At 34.8% G+C, this 18,420-nt stretch overlaps 1 protein-coding gene across 1 annotated transcript in view; it reads right to left on the reverse strand.

Moving 5' to 3' along the window:
• LOC132550810 (tetratricopeptide repeat protein 8-like) overlaps nucleotides 1–18,420 on the reverse strand; it is a 45,636-nt gene that overhangs the window by 15,401 nt on the left and 11,815 nt on the right. Inside the window, exons 8-9 of the mRNA XM_060214899.1 lie at nucleotides 16,545–16,716; nucleotides 11,690–11,812 (exon numbers count right to left, since the gene is read on the reverse strand). Of these exons, the coding sequence (XP_060070882.1) occupies nucleotides 11,690–11,812; nucleotides 16,545–16,716 (295 nt within the window). The remainder of the gene's footprint in view (nucleotides 1–11,689; nucleotides 11,813–16,544; nucleotides 16,717–18,420) is intronic.

An 18,420-nucleotide genomic window follows, 5' to 3' on the forward strand; every position in this document is an offset into this window, starting at 1 on the left:
CAATAGTTGGGAGATCCCTCACATCTCCCTGTCATCACTGTACCAATAGTCAGGAGATCCCTCACAGCTTCCTGTCATCACTGTACCAATAGTTGGGAGATCCCTCACAGCTTCTTGTCATTAAAATATCAATTGTCAGGAGATTCCTTCACAACTTCCTGTCATCAATGTACCAATATTTGGTAGATATCCCATGCAGCTTTGTATCATTGAAGTGCAAAAAGTTGGGAGTATCCCTCACAGCTTCTTGTCATCAAATTACCAATAGTTATGAGATCCATCACAACTGCATCACTAGACAAAATGATCCTTACAGTGTTTCTGTTATCAAAATACCAATAAAGGTCTTGGTACCATAAGTCAAAGATCTAGGCCTAAAACAGGACCTAACACCACCTCATTGAACTATTTGCCCTTGCTCAATAATTATCTTTCTTGGCGATATTTTGAGAAAATTTCATTTCAGTTATGTTGACACAATAATTCTAATTGGAATCAATAAGTACTGGGTACATCATTGCAAATTTGGTTCAGATGCTTTGATCCTGCACCATATATACTAACATCTCCAGGTGTTTTGCTGATAGTCTCGGACTCCTCCTCAGAGTCCGGATATGAAGCAACAACAGCTCAATTTCTCCCAGATTTTGAATGGATGTACCTGCTGCCTTATCAACAATTTGTAACTTGTTGGTCTAAAATTAGATGCTTGTAACCCTTTATTTCCCAAAAAGTACATTCCTGAGTTGATGATATCTCCAGACTAAGGTAGCAGAGTTTGACGGGATGTAAACCAAACAACAGGTGCTACATATAGAAAGGATAATGGTTTCCTGTTCATATATTTCATCAATATGACAAAATTTGAGTCATTTCAGCGAATAATGCATTGTATGTAACAGGAAACCTCTTTTTTTTCTTTTTATAACATTTAAAGGGAACACTATAAGTGGCAACTTTTTTCTCATGGGTTGGGGATGTGGCTTATCTACTGTTGAAGCTTTTAAGAGGACAAAAAAAATTGTACGCACAGGTACTGCGCTATTGTGCAAATACCTCTCCACCACATGTTTCTGACTGATCAGAAAATGTAGAATTGTCACTTGTAATCATGTACAATGTACAAGATGGTTTGAAAATTACTAAATAATTTAACATTTTTGTAGATTTTATTAATCATGTCATTTAATAGCAATCCTGATAATATAATTGCCTATTGCACACAGGAATCGATCAGTCCCTTTGTCTCTACATAGCCAATATTTGAAGGCCTTATGCAAGTTCAGTATTTGATATTTTATGTATTTTAAATTACCAGAATAATTTTTTAAAATACACCAGTGAAATAAAAGATCATTTGTGCATGATTCATTTGCAAACTTATCAAATATTTCACTAAACATCTTGATCAATTGCTTTCCATTGTCTGTTTTATCAACAAAATTATCAACATAGTGGTTACTATATGGTAGAATAGGGTGCAAGTAAATATTTTCCAGTGCAGTTACCAGTAATAAGAATATTGAATTGAGAAAATGAAAAAAAAATATTGGCTCTGCATCCTATATACCAGTATAACTTATAACCCAGAAAAGTATCTAGGAAAAACCTTTGTGGTTTGGCAGGTGAACTCATACCTTAAATCACTGGCAGTGACATAAAACAAATTGATGAAAAATAAAATAAAGTCAATAACCAATACTACAAAACAGTTGCACAGAATTTCTGATATAAAAGAGAAACTTCTCCATCCAGTATACTGTTAAAGGTGGACATCTCCTTCCAGTATACTGTTAAAGGTGGACATCTCCTTCCAGTATACTGTTAAAGGTGGACATCTCCTTCCAGTATACTGTTAAAGCTGGACATCTCCTTCCAGTATACTGTTAAAGGTGGACATCTCCTTCCAGTATACTGTTCAAGGTGGACATCTCCATCCAGTATACTGTTAAAGGTGGACATCTCCTTCAAGTATACTGTTAAAGGTGGACATCTCCTTCCAGTATACTGTTAAAGCTGGACATCTCCTTCCAGTATACTGTTAAAGGTGGACATCTCCATCCAGTATACTGTTAAAGGTGGACATCTCCTTCCAGTATACTGTTAAAGGTGGACATCTCCTTCCAGTATACTGTTAAAGGTGGACATCTCCTTCCAGTATACTGTTAAAGGTGGACATCTCCTTCCAGTATACTGTTAAAGGTGGACATCTCCTTCCAGTATACTGTTAAAGGTGGACATCTCCATCCAGTATACTGTTAAAGGTGGACATCTCCTTCCAGTATACTGTTAAAGGTGGACATCTCCATCCAGTATACTGTTAAAGGTGGACATCTCCTTCCAGTATACTGTTAAAGGTGGACATCTCCTTCCAATATATTGTTAAACGAGGACTTCCCCATCAAGTAAATTGTTAAAGGGGGACTTCTCTCTCAAGTATACTATGAACGGGGGACTTCTCCTTCCAGTATACTGTTAAATGGGGACTTCTCTATCAAGTATACTGTTAAAGGGGGACTTCCCCATTAAGTATACTGTTACAGAATGACTTCTCTGTTTAGTATCAAATTAAAGGGACACTTTTTCATAGAGTTCATTATCAAAGGGTGATTTTTTCATCCAGTCTGGTAATGTAAAATGCAATCACAGTATTACTCCATTCTTTGTACTTCGCGTCCCATTCACTCTTATAGAATATTTCTCAGCTGAGGTTAGGGATGAAATTGACCATCTCCATCTTCTTCTTGTGATTAATGAGAGGTCAAATAGTGACAGATACAACCAGACAAATCATCAGTGAATCCAATACATACTGGAAGTCATCTGCAGTCTACCGCTCAGGCTGTTTATCGTATTATTATAGGGTACAATGGTCAAGGGGTATTCACTGGTCAGTCTTATCTACATGTACAGAGAGACATTATCAGTGTGTCCATTAAGCATTGATAGTATTGAAACAAGCAATTTAACATTATCTAATACAGATCTACAAATAGTAGTATTTCTTTTCTTACAATATGAGAAATGGTCTACGGACATCATAAACTAACAAGTATGACTGTGGAAATGATAGAATCTCCACACCTTCCCCTCTGAGCTAGATTTCGTTACAGCAGTCATGCAAGATTAACATACCTTCCTAAATATACCATAGTGACCCTACCTATTACTGCCTCCACTTCTGGTCTACATAACTTCTGTGCACAATATGCATGAATGCATATTATGTTTCTTTCATATCTCAAGTATTTAGGACTCTGGTTTTATGTTTCACTCAATTTAAGAGTTTTTCTCTTCAAAAATGGTGATGATAAATTCTATACCAGGTATCCTTTTTCCCTGACTAATAAAGTTGATACACACACACAAAACCCTCACTCTGACAGCCAAATTTGAACATCTTTTTATCCATGGAGCCGACTCTCAGATTTCTTACATACAATCTGACACCTGAAACAGTTAAAAACTTCCAAATGATTATTCATCAAAATTGTCCCAACTCCTTTTTTATTTTTCATTCCATTTGTTCCCCGCTAAGTTTATTTCTAAATAACTGCTACATTTACTTGGGTTCTTAGGTAGTGTTTATGAATGGAAATTTAACTTGCAAAAAAGGGCTCTATCCCAAAGGGTTGTAATTATATGGAAGTCTGAAGTTTGACTAACAGTACAGATCTTTAATCTTAAAGATCCTAATGAGACAGAAATTTGACTTATTTGTCATGTATATTTCAGTGTAAGTTTATAGTACATCACTAATATTCCATCCAACAAACGGACTTTGTTTTATAAAATTAGATATACTTCAGTAATACATAGTGTTATAACATCAGGTCAGGATATTGTGGTGTAGAGAAATACTAGTATTGTGGGAGAATAACATACACATATAAGTATATATATATATATAGCAGTAAATAACATAAAGGTATAAACATATCATATGTATGGTGATTCATCGAAATCAACTTTTTATAACAATGGTACTACACTGTGTTTGAAGTTGAGATTTACAGCTATAGCTATAATTGTACATGACTCAGAATTGTATGTATAAAAATTAATATCATTGATTCCTAATTCAGAATAAGATTCAAGATGATGTTCACCGCCTCAAAAAACACACAGAGTAAGGAAACAAAATGGTATCTATTGACTCATCATTCAGCTCATTGACTCCTAAGTTAAATCAAGGTACACAATGGTTATCCTTGACTCATCATACAACTAGGTACCATACCAAATTGACTCATCAACTTCTCACTCAAAGCCAGGTACAAAATCATTATCATTGAGTCATCGTAAAACTTGGTACCAAACAGAAGCAACTCATGAACTCCTCACCAAATACCGAAATACCAGGTACCAAATCAAATGGCTATCATTGGCCCGTCATTCAACTCCGTAGAAGAATATATTCATTTACTTATTATTCAAGGTAAGGTTCACGTTTCATTGACTCCTGACTCTGAGTAAGGTTAACAAGGTTATTTTTTACTCTCAAAGTATGGCTCTAAAGGATTACCACTGATTAGACCACTCAAGGTCAGGTAAGAGACTCACTGACTTCAGAGTAATGTAAAGATGATACTAGTATTCATTAGCTGCTGACTTACTAGCATACAGAATTGGATTCACTCACGACAATCACTGAGACTGCAAAATATTGACAAATGTATCATCATTATTATGCAAATCTATTTTTAACAAAGTCTTGAAACCTAATTTTAGTTTTAATATTTCCTGTTTTTTCAGACATATGAATTTTACACAAACTTTATTCACTGTAAAACTTTCACCATACAAAAGTCTTCAAAGTTTCATATCTACAAATGTCTGGAATTCAAACCCTCTGGGTAAAAAAAATTGTGAATAGTGAGATAAGAAATGTGTGCTGTTTGTAGGATTAGCCTGTTGTGTAAACTTCACAGGGAAAGGACTCTAAATGTTGTATAAGCCCACATTACTGGTTGACTAATACATACCCTTGGTGAAAGAAAGGCTGTTTTGTGAAGAAACCATTTTCTTCACATAAAATAACATACATGGAAATTTGCCACGTACTCCTGGTAAAAGAATGACTGTTTTATAAACGTAGCATTTCTTCAAATAAAACAAAATGCATGGAAATTTGCCAATCTCTCCATAACCGATTCCAAACCTACTTTACCAATATGCCAATCTTTCAATAATTGACTGCTAACCTAAACTGCGCTAATTAGCAATGAAGAAGACATATTTCATAAATTGTATTAATTATAAAATTTGATTTTATGCTCTATGCATCAGAAATTTTCTTCTTTAAAACTAGAAGTAAATTATACATGAAACTTTCATTTATATGACTGACAACACTACGTTCCCTAATCTATAAGAGTGGTGAAAATAGACACAAATATCTAATAAGTTCATTTTTCTTTTACTGGCAATTTTGCCTGTTTTTCTCTTTTGTTAATAAAGTGAAAATAAAAATTAGGCTTTAAAGCTGAAATACAAGTAAATGGCATTTTTAATTCATGGGATGAAGTTATTGCCAATGAATAAAAAAATGTTTAATATGAGAGTGAAAAAAAAAACAAATACTGCTGTTTTCCCACATGAAATAATTAAATTTTACATCATTTTATCAAGGCTGGATTGTTTTAATTGCTCGGTTTATCATCCTTTACACAGCCCAAGTCATTTTGAGGCGGGGTCTCCTTGTACTTAATGGCAGCTAACTCATTACACTACATACGGGAGAGTCTCGTCAAATGCCATCTAGAGCAATAACAGAAATTAGTGTCTTGCCCAAGGACACACCCCTGTCAACACAGATCAATCTGTTTCTCAACTTCCTAATACATACAAACCACCAAGGGTAGGTAGTGTCAAACCACAGAGTTGTCATCTGTCACCAAAGAACTCAGAGAAAGAAAATGCAATATTTGCATTCTACAGAAACAACAACACTTGTTGCTAAAGTCGGTTCATTAAGTCTCAAATGTTTTCATAATGTTACCATTAAGAATAGAACAGTCAAATACTCATGTCCGAAATTACTGTACCAAATATTTAAACTTTATTTTAGTAAATATATGAATATCATCCTAAACATTAAGACAGAACAAATATGCTTGATCTATATACTTAAAACTATCAAATGTATGTAAGACAAGTGTATTTTTTTGCCAAAGCTCACATGCATATCAGAATCAATGGCTGACAAATTTTTATCAATGTAACAGTGACTTTGGCCTTGGAATCCTGAAACATAGATTTATGCATAATAGTGAAAAAAATCCTATAATAAATAAAGTCACTAGAGAAATGATATTTATTCATGACTAGACATGTCAGAACAGGATGAAACAGACATGTAACACTTCATATCTGCCTTTCCCCAATCACATGGCAACAGGCATAAAAAAACTAAAAAGGAAACTATTCTCCCAAGGTTGATTTTTTATAAAATGGGTTTGAACTAAAGGTGACACCCCTTAGGTGATCTTGAGGTGAACTTTTAACAAGATCAGAGAAAACCTCTGGGGTAAGGATCTTTTGACATATTAAGGAACACTTATCATGTGAAGATCTTTTGACATATTAAGGAACACTTATCATATGAGAATCTTTAACATATTAAGGAACACTTATCATGTGAAGATCTTTTGACATATTAAGGAACACTTATCATATGAGAATCTTTAACATATTAAGGAACACTTATCATGTCAGAAACTTTCAACATATGAAAGAATTCTTTTCTCATGTGGATCTTTCAACATATAAAGGAACATATCTCCAGTGAGGATATTTTAACATATTAAAGAACACTTCTCTTATGGGGATCGTTTGACAAATGGAGGAACATTTCTCATGTGTGGATCCTTAAACATATGAAGGAACATTTCTAATGTGTGGATCCTTAAACATATGAAGGAACATTTCTCATGTGTGGATCCTTAAACATATGAAGGAAAATTTCTCATGTGTGGATCCTTAAACATATGAAGGAACATTTCTAATGTGTGGATCCTTAAACATATGAAGGAACATTTCTCATGTGTGGATCCTTAAACATATGAAGGAACATTTCTCATGTGTGGATCCTTAAACATATGAAGGAACATTTCTCATGTGTGAATCCTTAAACATATGAAGGAACATTTCTCATGTGTGGATCCTTAAACATATGAAGGAAAATTTCTCATGTGTGGATCCTTAAACATATGAAGGAACATTTCTCATGTGTGGATCCTTAAACATATGAAGGAACATTTCTCATGTGTGGATCCTTAAACATATGAAGGAACATTTCTCATGTGTGGATCCTTAAACATATGAAGGAACATTTCTCATGTGTGAATCCTTAAACATATGAAGGAACATTTCTCATGTGTGGATCCTTAAACATATGAAGGAAAATTTCTCATGTGTGGATCCTTAAACATATGAAGGAACATTTCTCATGTGTGGATCCTTAAACATATGAAGGAACATTTCTCATGTGTGGATCCTTAAACATATGAAGGAACATTTCTAATGTGAGCAACTTTTAACATATTAAGGAACGCATCTCATGTGAGGATTTTTTAACAAATGAAGGAACATTTTTCATGTGAGGATCTTTTGACATATGAAGGGAATTTCTCATGTGACAACTTTTTAACTTATTAAGCAACACTTTTCATGTGCTGATCTTTTGACATGATCAGAGAAATCCTCCAATGTACATCTCATGGACATGATTGGAAAATCACCGAGATAGAGGTTCCACACACTCACAAAGCACACCGATGATTAAAAAGAATATCCTTATATGACAGGAAAAGATGAAGACCTAGAAATTACCCTATTTATGATCTCAGTGCTTTAACCAGAGTGCCAGTCACCTCAGCAACATACAAAGGTGACCATTGTCCCAGCTCTTACTCATGTAAGTGTGAGGTCAGAGGTCTAGGGTCAAACAAAGGAGTTTACACTGAAGTTTATATACATATTTCAACGGCACATGTTGATAAACAGCAAACTGCAAACAATGTTTACATAGTCCTCTTATTTTTTTAACATGTAAAATATCAGTCTATACAAGTAATCTTAGCAACATCCTCAATATATAATATATCCAGTGGACATTCTGAAATTTATATCAGCCTTTTTTATATTGTCACCATGTATTTATCTACAATAGCAATGGTGACAGTATGTCTCCATCAACAAAATAATTTGACCGAAAATCTACTAATTAGCATAAACAACACTTTAATAAATGGTATGTCCAACGTAATTGTCTGGGGTTGACATTTATAAAAATGTGTATGGGTATTTCACATCAAAATCCTGTCCATAATTTTGTACACCGAGCAATTTTGTTTAGATACTATCTCCATTAACAAACCTGAATTGTTTTTGATTAACATATTTTGACATTTCTGTGGTATGTTGGGATTATGATAAGGCTGACTTCAATAGAGTCTCTGTGTGTAATCTGTGAGACATAGGCAGGGGGAGGGGGAGGGGAGAGGGAGAGGGGGAGGGGGGAGGGGTAATATCACTAAATCACAAACCATGGGAGGTAAGTTACTCCAGCCACACCTCAATTTGTCAGACTCAAGTATCCAGGGTGAGGGTTATCACCAGAGTGGGGACTGGGTAATGTCACATGGTCCTCTGTCTATGTCATACTGGTATATACCATACCAGACATAGCATTGTGGCACACACACTCGCACCAGGGGAGGGACAATTTGTCAGCCTTATAAACACAGACAGTGGAGGCAACACACACGCCAGAACACATAAACAGATACATCATAAGTATAATCATATTCATTCAAAACTATATCTGATCTAATAAACTGTGTTGAAATAAAACAGGTCTATCTACATGAACAGCATCATTGTCTATTGGAGTACCTGTACATTTTCATCATTTGTTTTCGGTAATGCCGGCTAAGTTATCTTCATGATCGACTTTCATGATAGTAGAAACTCAGCAGAGCTTCTCCAAAATATGTAAGTAATTTTAAAAAAAATAATATGCCTAAGGATGTATGCAAACGCTCAAGTACACATCAGGTTGAAAAAATATCCATATCTGTTCTCTTACAAAAAATGCAAACAATCACTTAAGATTGTATAAAGTTCACTGACACAATGATTGGTTTAGTCTCTATTCTAACCCATCATCCCTGCAAACGTTATGTGGTGTATACCCACAGATGGTTTCCAGCAGATAGCTATATTTGAAGTTGTGCTGTCAAACAGGTAGAAAGTAAGACTCTTTACACCCCCTCTTTCCCCATGTTATACACACAATGTCCTAGTGTAGCATTCTAAGTATAGCTAGACTGTTTATAGCCAGGCAGAAAAAATATAGAAGTAAAACAGAAGCTTGGAAAAGTGAAAAGTTGTTTATCTTCCGATGCAACCAGACTAGATCGCAATCAGACAGAGTGAGGGAATTAGAATAATGTTGTTTACAATACAAATGTAAACATTAATCAAGAAATACAAAAGGAATAGAGAAGACTAAAGTGTTCTAATTACATGGAATAGAAAAAAGAGGAAGTAATAATGTTAAGGTTTAATCTATGAAGACAAATCACAGCAGGAAAAACTGTTTATAAATCACAGTGTAACTGTCTTGATTTAAAAAAATAAATCTGAAACGATAAGACAAATGATGATGTTGCCATGAACCTCTGCATCTTCATCATTGTTCTTTTTCACATTGTGAATCGGTGTGAACAATTGTAGGCAGTGTATTAATGAATACTGCGATTGTAAAGAGTTGTCATGTATAACATTTCCAATCAGTTTGTCACTGTGAACATTTACAATTAAAGAGTAAGACATTGTAGGAACACGTGAACATTTACAATTAAAGAGTAAGACATTGTAGGAACACGTGAACATTTACAATTAAAGGGTAAGACATTGTAGGAACACGTGAACATTTACAATTAAAGAGTAAGACATTGTAGGAACACGTGAACATTTACAATTAAAGAGTAAGACATTGTAGGAACACGTGAACATTTACAATTAAAGAGTAAGACATTGTAGGAACACGTGAACATTTACAATTAAAGAGTAAGACATTGTAGGAACACGTGAACATTTACAATTAAAGAGTAAGACATTGTAGGAACACGTGAACATTTACAATTAAAGAGTAAGACATTGTAGGAACACGTGAACATTTACAATTAAAGAGTAAGACATTGTAGGAACACGTGAACATTTACAATTAAAGAGTAAGACATTGTAGGAACATGTGAACATTTACAATTAAAGAGTAAGACATTGTAGGAACACGGGAACATTTACAATTAAAGAGTAAGACATTGTAGGAACATGTGAACATTTACAATTAAAGAGTAAGACATTGTAGGAACACGTGAACATTTACAATTAAAGAGTAAGACATTGTAGGAACACGTGAACATTTACAATTAAAGAGTAAGACATTGTAGGAACACGTGAACATTTACAATTAAAGAGTAAGACATTGTAGGAACACGTGAACATTTACAATTAAAGAGTAAGACATTGTAGGAACACGTGAACATTTACAATTAAAGAGTAAGACATTGTAGGAACACGTGAACATTTACAATTAAAGAGTAAGACATTGTAGGAACACGTGAACATTTACAATTAAAGAGTAAGACATTGTAGGAACACGTGAACATTTACAATTAAAGAGTAAGACATTGTAGGAACACGTGAACATTTACAATTAAAGAGTAAGACATTGTAGGAACACGTGAACATTTACAATTAAAGAGTAAGACATTGTAGGAACACGTGAACATTTACAATTAAAGAGTAAGACATTGTAGGAACACGTGAACATTTACAATTAAAGAGTAAGACATTGTAGGAACACGTGAACATTTACAATTAAAGAGTAAGACATTGTAGGAACACTTGAACATTTACAATTAAAGAGTAAGACATTGTAGGAACACTGATAAGTTTGATTCTTTAATGTTTAAATTAATAAAATATCATTTCATCAGTTAACATCAGGAAAAAGTCTTTAATTTGTTTTACCCTGGAATAGTTTGGTTTGTTGATTATATTTCATTGCTTTATGTTCTATCAACAGCCAGGGTTATTTAAGGGCACGCCAGGGTCTCAAACCTGTGGCACAGGGGTAGAGGGCTAGTGATAGAGAGAGACACCTTGATCGCTGAGCCACTATGGCCCCTTCCTGGAATAATAGCCCATAAAGTGGTTTTTTTTTGGTTACTTTAAGAGCATAAAGTATTCACTTCCAATTTAGATTTTGTATCTCTCTCATTCAGATTGAGCATCAAAGGTTAATTGTGAAATTTGCCTTGAATGGATACAAAGTAAAATCCTGCGTTTATTCTCATTTTTTTTTCAAATGCTCAAATTCAGAACAAAAACATAATTTTGATAAATGCAAGGTATTATTAAAATCGAATACAACTCATCCATAATGGTGAAAATTGTAAAAATTCACTTTAATTTTAATTTGAATATCTAATTACACACCAGTGATTTAAGCAAAGACCTTGCAGTCATGAGTACCTCTAGGTTATTGACCAACTTAACCTAGCTCAAAAATAAGATATCTACACAATACAATTTCTAAACCATATTTATACTGTATATGACTCTACATTTCTATGTGCTGCAAAAAATACATTTTCACAAAAAGATGTAACCTTACCAGGTCAAGGTGTCCTTTACGAAGTTCAAGTACTCCAAGGTTATTATAGGCTTCTGCATGGTCGTTGTTATTAGCTAAAGTTAATCTAAAACACTGGTAGGCCAAGGTCATATCTCCTATACCCTGTAAGCAGAAAATCACAAACAATGGTCAGTCAAGGTCATATCTCCTATACCCTGTAAACAGATAATCATAAACAATGGTAAGTCAAGGTCATATCTCCTACACACTGTAAATAGACAATCACAAACAATGGTAAGTCAAGGTCATATCTCCTATACCCTGTAAACAGACAATCACAAACAATGGTAAGTCAAGGTCATATCTCCTAAACCCTGTAAATAGACAATCACAAACAATGGTAAGTCAAGGTCATATCTCCTACACACTGTAAATAGACAATCACAAACACCGGTAGACCAAGGTCATATCTCCTATACACTGTAAATAGACAATCACAAACAATGGTAAGCCAAGATCATATCTCCTATACACTGTAAATAGACAATCACAAACAATGGTAAGTCAAGGTCATATCTCCTATACCCTGTAAAAAGAAAATCACAAACACTGGTAGGCCAAGGTCATATCTCCTATACACTGTAAATAGACAATCACAAACAATGGTAAGCCAAGATCATATCTCCTATACACTGTAAATAGACAATCACAAACAATGGTAAGCCAAGATCATATCTCCTATACACTGTAAATAGACAATCACAAACAATGGTAAGCCAAGATCATATCTCCTATACACTGTAAATAGACAATCACAAACAATGGTAAGCCAAGATCATATCTCCTATACACTGTAAATAGACAATCACAAACAATGGTAAGTCAAGGTCATATCTCCTATACCCTGTAAAAAGAAAATCACAAACAATGGTAAGTCAAGGTCATATCTCCTACACACTGTAAACAGACAATCACAAACAATGGTAAGTCAAGGTCATATCTCCTACACACTGTAAACAGACAATCACAAACAATGGTAAGTCAAGGTCATATCTCCTACACACTGTAAACAGACAATCACAAACAATGGTAAGTCAAGGTCATATCTTCTACACACTGTAAACAGACAATCACAAACAATGGTAAGTCAAGGTCATATCCCCTATACACTGTAAATAGATGAATAAAGATATAAAAACATGGGTAGGTGAAGGTCATGTCTCCTATGCACTATAAATAGAACATAAATACAGCAGGTCAAGGTCACAGCAAGACAACATAGAACATTGAGGACACATTTAAATGTATTTAATCAGAGCTCTGTACTGATTTAACACATGATATATTTGACTAGGCCAAACATTTTTCATTGAAATAGAAGTGTACAAAGGACAAGCAAGGCAAATCTTTTGTAGGCAAATTTCACTGGTGGTTCTTAGCATGCCATGTCAACTACATAACACTGTTCAATAATTCACACATTATTTCTGTCTAAAAGTGACAGTAGTCTTACATTAGTATCATTTAATGCTGATAATTGAATGATGATGGAGGATGCCTAGCTCCAGTGAGTGGTGATATATAACCAGTTTCAGAACGACAAGACATACACAATACATCTACCACTAACTGCTGGAGGACATCATTATTCATGTGAACTGGAGAAATGAATGGATTCATCAGTACATAAACCACAAAAAATATTTCATAAACACTGAAACATATAACATGTGTTCACTGATACAAAAACATCACATGTTTCCATGATAATTTTATTTCAAAACCTAAATCCCATCAACATCTAATAATAAAGAGGAAAATATATAAAAATCTATATTTTTAAGTATGTATTGCTTTAAGTTAAGAAACATTTAAATAAATGATGTTTTAAAAATCAAATTAAGTGCTGTGTTTCGTAAATTACAACTGAAATAAAGATGAAGTATTTTATTTTCACATAAACCTCTGACAAGGAAGATCTTCTGATGTATGTTGTTGTAGGCTCTATAAGGGCAGATATGGTACACCACAAGGCGAAACCCTAGATAAAGCCATTTTTCTGTAAAACTAATTTACTGAATATGACACAATATTCTTTGTGATTTTGTGTATTTTCTCATCTTTGTGATGAAAGTCTTTGATCAGGAAGAAAAAAAAGTTTACAGGTAAAGGTTGCTGAAATGACAGACTGGTGTTAATTCATGGCCTATCAGCTAGATTTTAACACCAGAATATTAAACACCTTGAGTAAGATAAGGAAATACCAGATACTGTATTTCATAGGTTTAAAACCTGAGAAGATTAATGTTAAACACGTAATTGTGATAGGTATGTGCTAACTTTTTACTCAAATAACAGATAACCTTACCACAGGAGAAACATAACATTACGCGTGTGATGTCTGGACTATGCTCTACCACCTTCAGCTTGTCCCACATAATCGGACTGAATGTTACCACATAAATCAACACATATATGCAGATTTCTCTACAAAGTTATGTATGAATACGTATGTACACGAACAAAATATTCCTAAACACCTACACGTTGATATATATATACAATATATATACTTCAATTTTCCTCATTTTATTTGTCCCTACACTATCACACTGCACCTGTTTTCACTTTTGCTTCTAAATTCAATCCTTTACAAATGTTCTTTAGAAATCTCTGTTGTGAGATATATTGCCACAGCTATTTATGACATCAATTTGGTGGCATTAAAAACAAGGACATACTTTAGATTTTCTGCCAAAATCACATGTACACAAAGCAGTCAGTTGGTGCAATACACTTGTAAAGAAAAAGTTTATGATATTATATATTTGCCCGAATTCTATCAAAGCTACAGATGAAAATACATTTTCAATTAAGACTGAGTATCATGAAGTCATATAGATCATGGGTATTCTCTGATCTGTCGGAAGGAGAATGTATGAAGATGATAGGTTATACAGAGGGGATGACTGAACTCATGTTGGACTGGATGATGAATGGATGATACTAGGCTAGAGGGTGCATACCATGTTAAGGGACAAAAGTGAAATAGCCAGGTTCTAAGGATACCCAGAGTAGAAGCAAACAGATGTGTAAATAATCTGAAAATGAAAACTGAATAATTGTGTAATGTAACTTGTCTTGAAGTATAAAAAGAATCACAGCTGTCTTGAATATTACATCATCAAATTCAATATCCCAAACATAGATGCAACACTAAATCTGAACAGGAGAGTGACTACTACATCACCCACATTTTAAAAAATCTCCAGGAAAAGGGGCAATAACTCTGAAAAAGTCCTTGTAGGAGAGTTAGTGCAATCAATGGTAAAATAACATGGATAAAAAGGCTGCATTAGCAGACAGAAATGGACAAATAGACAGCCATCTAAGTACTCTCCAAACTTTACTGAGGCTGTGTAGATGTATGAGAATGACAGAAGGATGAATACCTGATGGATAGACAGAGAGATTCCAGCACAGTATAATGATGTTTCATCAATCCATGACATCTATGCTGTTATGTACTAAAGGAGGTGATGTTCACAGGATGATTGAAGAAACAATGATTGGCCTCACTGGAAACCCTATCTACATCTATGGCTAACCTCCCAGCCCAGTGGACCCACTAATTACCAGCAGTGACCCACCAGCCAGAGTTCTCACACCTGCTAACCCATGTAATAGACTTGTGTGGTAGGCAGCCACTTCACTTGATTGAAAAATTCCTTCATTACACTAGCTGGAAAAACATCATTTGTTTTTTTGGGAAAGGTTGTTATGGTTACAAGTTTTATAAAGTAGCAGGTGCCCCAACTAAATGCCCAGTATCAGACAAGTTAGATGGAGCATTGTTAACAGCTAGGTGGGATATTGGTGCTGTCATTTAGATAGAGGCAGGGGGCACTCTCCAAGATTTAGGCACTTCCTCTCACTCATCCCTACTAAATCACTTTATATAAATTCATTTGGAACATTCCTAAACCTGACTGCCAGTAAAAAATTACTTACAAAAAATGTGCACTTAAAAGGACTTTGAATGATGTTACCAACTAGTTAGAATATGATACCATGTCAATGGCCTGATCACCTCGATCAATAAGGAGTATTTAGTGGGAACTCTGATACATGATGACACCCTTTTGTACTGTTGTATTTATCACCTTTTTTTATTTCCTTTTGTTTTCTTCGAATTAAGCAGACCTACACTTGTACCAGTATTCAGAGCCTTGAAATGAAAGTTCACCAATTGGTTTTATAGTACAGGCAGTCAGATTAATACAGGTTCTGTCAACACTCAAAAGCAAAATTATTACAAGGAACATTTTACAAGTAGTCTTACATAATAGGCATATCAGTACAGCAATGTCAAGGCTATATAAAGGTAAAAACAATAGGGGGGGCTGGCAACTGCAATATTCAAATTCTGCAACCACTGGTCACTGGTCATTAACAAAGCTGCATTAGTGATATTGGTGTTCAAATTCATTTTTGTTTATGTCAGACACAATGTGTTAACACTTGTTCTGGGGACAGATGATATGTTAACTCTGATATGATTTATAATCCAGGGGTCAATTCTGGTTTAGTTTATAAATGTTTAACAACAGCCAATGGAAGGGGGTGAAGATAGCAATAGATTGAGTCAATGAATGATGTTGTTTACTGAGGTCTAGGTACAGATGTCCAGCTGGTCCAAGGTACTATCAGAATCTACAGGTGACATATTCATCATCTCAAGCACTGGCAGTTAAGTTCATCACCCTACACCATCTACCTCATCAGAAATAGGACTTTTGGCATTTGGCAGGAGTAGACTCCTTAAAAAGATCATTTTAATTATACATGTTTTTTTAAAGTGCAACAGGAGGTATATCAGTTAATGAAATCTTACCAGTGCCACGTGGCCAATGTTGAACCACACTTCTGATATAGTTTGCTCCTCTGCCAGGGATAATGCACGCTCAAAACAGGTCAGGGTCATATCATACTGCTGGGCATAGAAACAGCACAGACCCAAGTTGTTAAATAGTTCCCCGTTATAGACACCCATCTGTAACAATCGTCTGGAAAATAATAAACAAAACATGTCAATACACACATACATGCAACAAGGTCTGAAAGGTCTCCATGTCTTCTTAAGAGATTTTTCAGATGTATGTCTTCAATGTTAAAGCAATGTCCTTGAACTTTAACCTCAAAAGTATGTGTTATTTACACCATATTTCAACTTCAAAGCTGATATCTTCTGACAAATATATACAGATTAGTATATAATATTTAATAGCATTAAAGGTCGCTCTTTTATGATTTCGAGGATTAATGATAATGTTATATATCTATTGGTATAGTGAGGACATAAGTTGAAGGATATTGAGATTACCATACCACAGTACCGATAGGCAAAATCATTTATGGTAGGAGATATGTGTATCTACAGGTAATCTTTGATGATCCCTTACTGGTAAGTATGAAGAACTGTCTCCTAACTACAACTGATTGAGGAATTCAACTGTAACTTCTACTAGGGCCACAGAAATATGCCAGAGTTCGGTATTATCGGTACTCTCAAAACATCCTATCATTTTAACAGGAACTTAATCAGTCATAAAACTATTTCAGTGGCTTAGAGATAGAAATCTATCTACATGATCTAAGGTAGGATATTAATAGTACCCGCTACATTAATAGTCAAATTAAGGCCCACCATGATTAGGTAGACCCCAGCAACACCAGGAAGTTTGATCATATTAATATTCTGCTTATCAGCCAAAACTGGAGAATGCATATTTCCTCTGAATGGTAAATCATTTTTTATTTGCGAAGCACTTAACAGGTTCAATTGCAACATTTTCCTGTTTAATCGGAGCATGATGGAGAGCAAAGCCAGGAATATCTCACCTTAGGTCAGTCCAGATTTACCACTGAGGTTGGTAAGGTCTCTGTCTCAATTAACCTAGGTGTACAACTAGGAATAACTTTCTTCATGTTAGTCCTGATGTACAACAACGACTAGGAATATCTCCCCTAAATTTCATCTTGATGTACAACAACAGCTAGAAATATTTTCTTACCATTTAATCCACTTATACAACATAGGCTAGCAATATCTCCCTCCACCTTCACCCTGTCATACCTATGTTAGGAATATACAACATGGGCTAGCAACATCTCCCTCCACCTTCACCCTGACATACCTATGTTAGTAATATACAAAATAGGCTAGCAACATCTCCCTCCACCTTCACCCTGTCATACCTATGTTAGGAATATACAAAATAGGCTAGCAATATCTCCCTCCACCTTCACCCTGTCATACCTATGTTAGGAATATACAACATGGGCTAGCAACATCTCCATCCACCTTCACCCTGACATACCTATGTTAGGAATATACAAAATAGGCTAGCAACATCTCCCTCCACCTTCACCCTGATGTATATACTAAAAGGATAAAGAAACGCAGGGTGAACTTTAAACCAGAAATTAAGTATGATATCGGGCTTCATTTAAAACAAAATTTTGTATACTTACAGATAAATTAAAGCTTAAAAATTTCCAAAGTCTGTATTTTGCATCTGACAATTGGTTTAGAGGTACTAACGATTAAATTGAATGGACCCATAGGATTTTGAAATTGAGTCATCAATATCTTGTGTGTCCGCCGTTTGCTGTGGTCACGGCCCTTATTCTTCTGGTCATAGAGTTCATGAGAGCGTTTATCTGTCTTATGGGGATGTTGTCCCACTCTTCAGAGCTCTGGTCAACTG

The sequence above is a fragment of the Ylistrum balloti genome, unplaced genomic scaffold (assembly GCF_031769215.1).
Source record: "Ylistrum balloti isolate Yb309-2 unplaced genomic scaffold, AGI_CSIRO_Ybal_v1 Utg370152, whole genome shotgun sequence".
Lineage (NCBI taxonomy): Eukaryota > Metazoa > Mollusca > Bivalvia > Pectinida > Pectinidae > Ylistrum > Ylistrum balloti.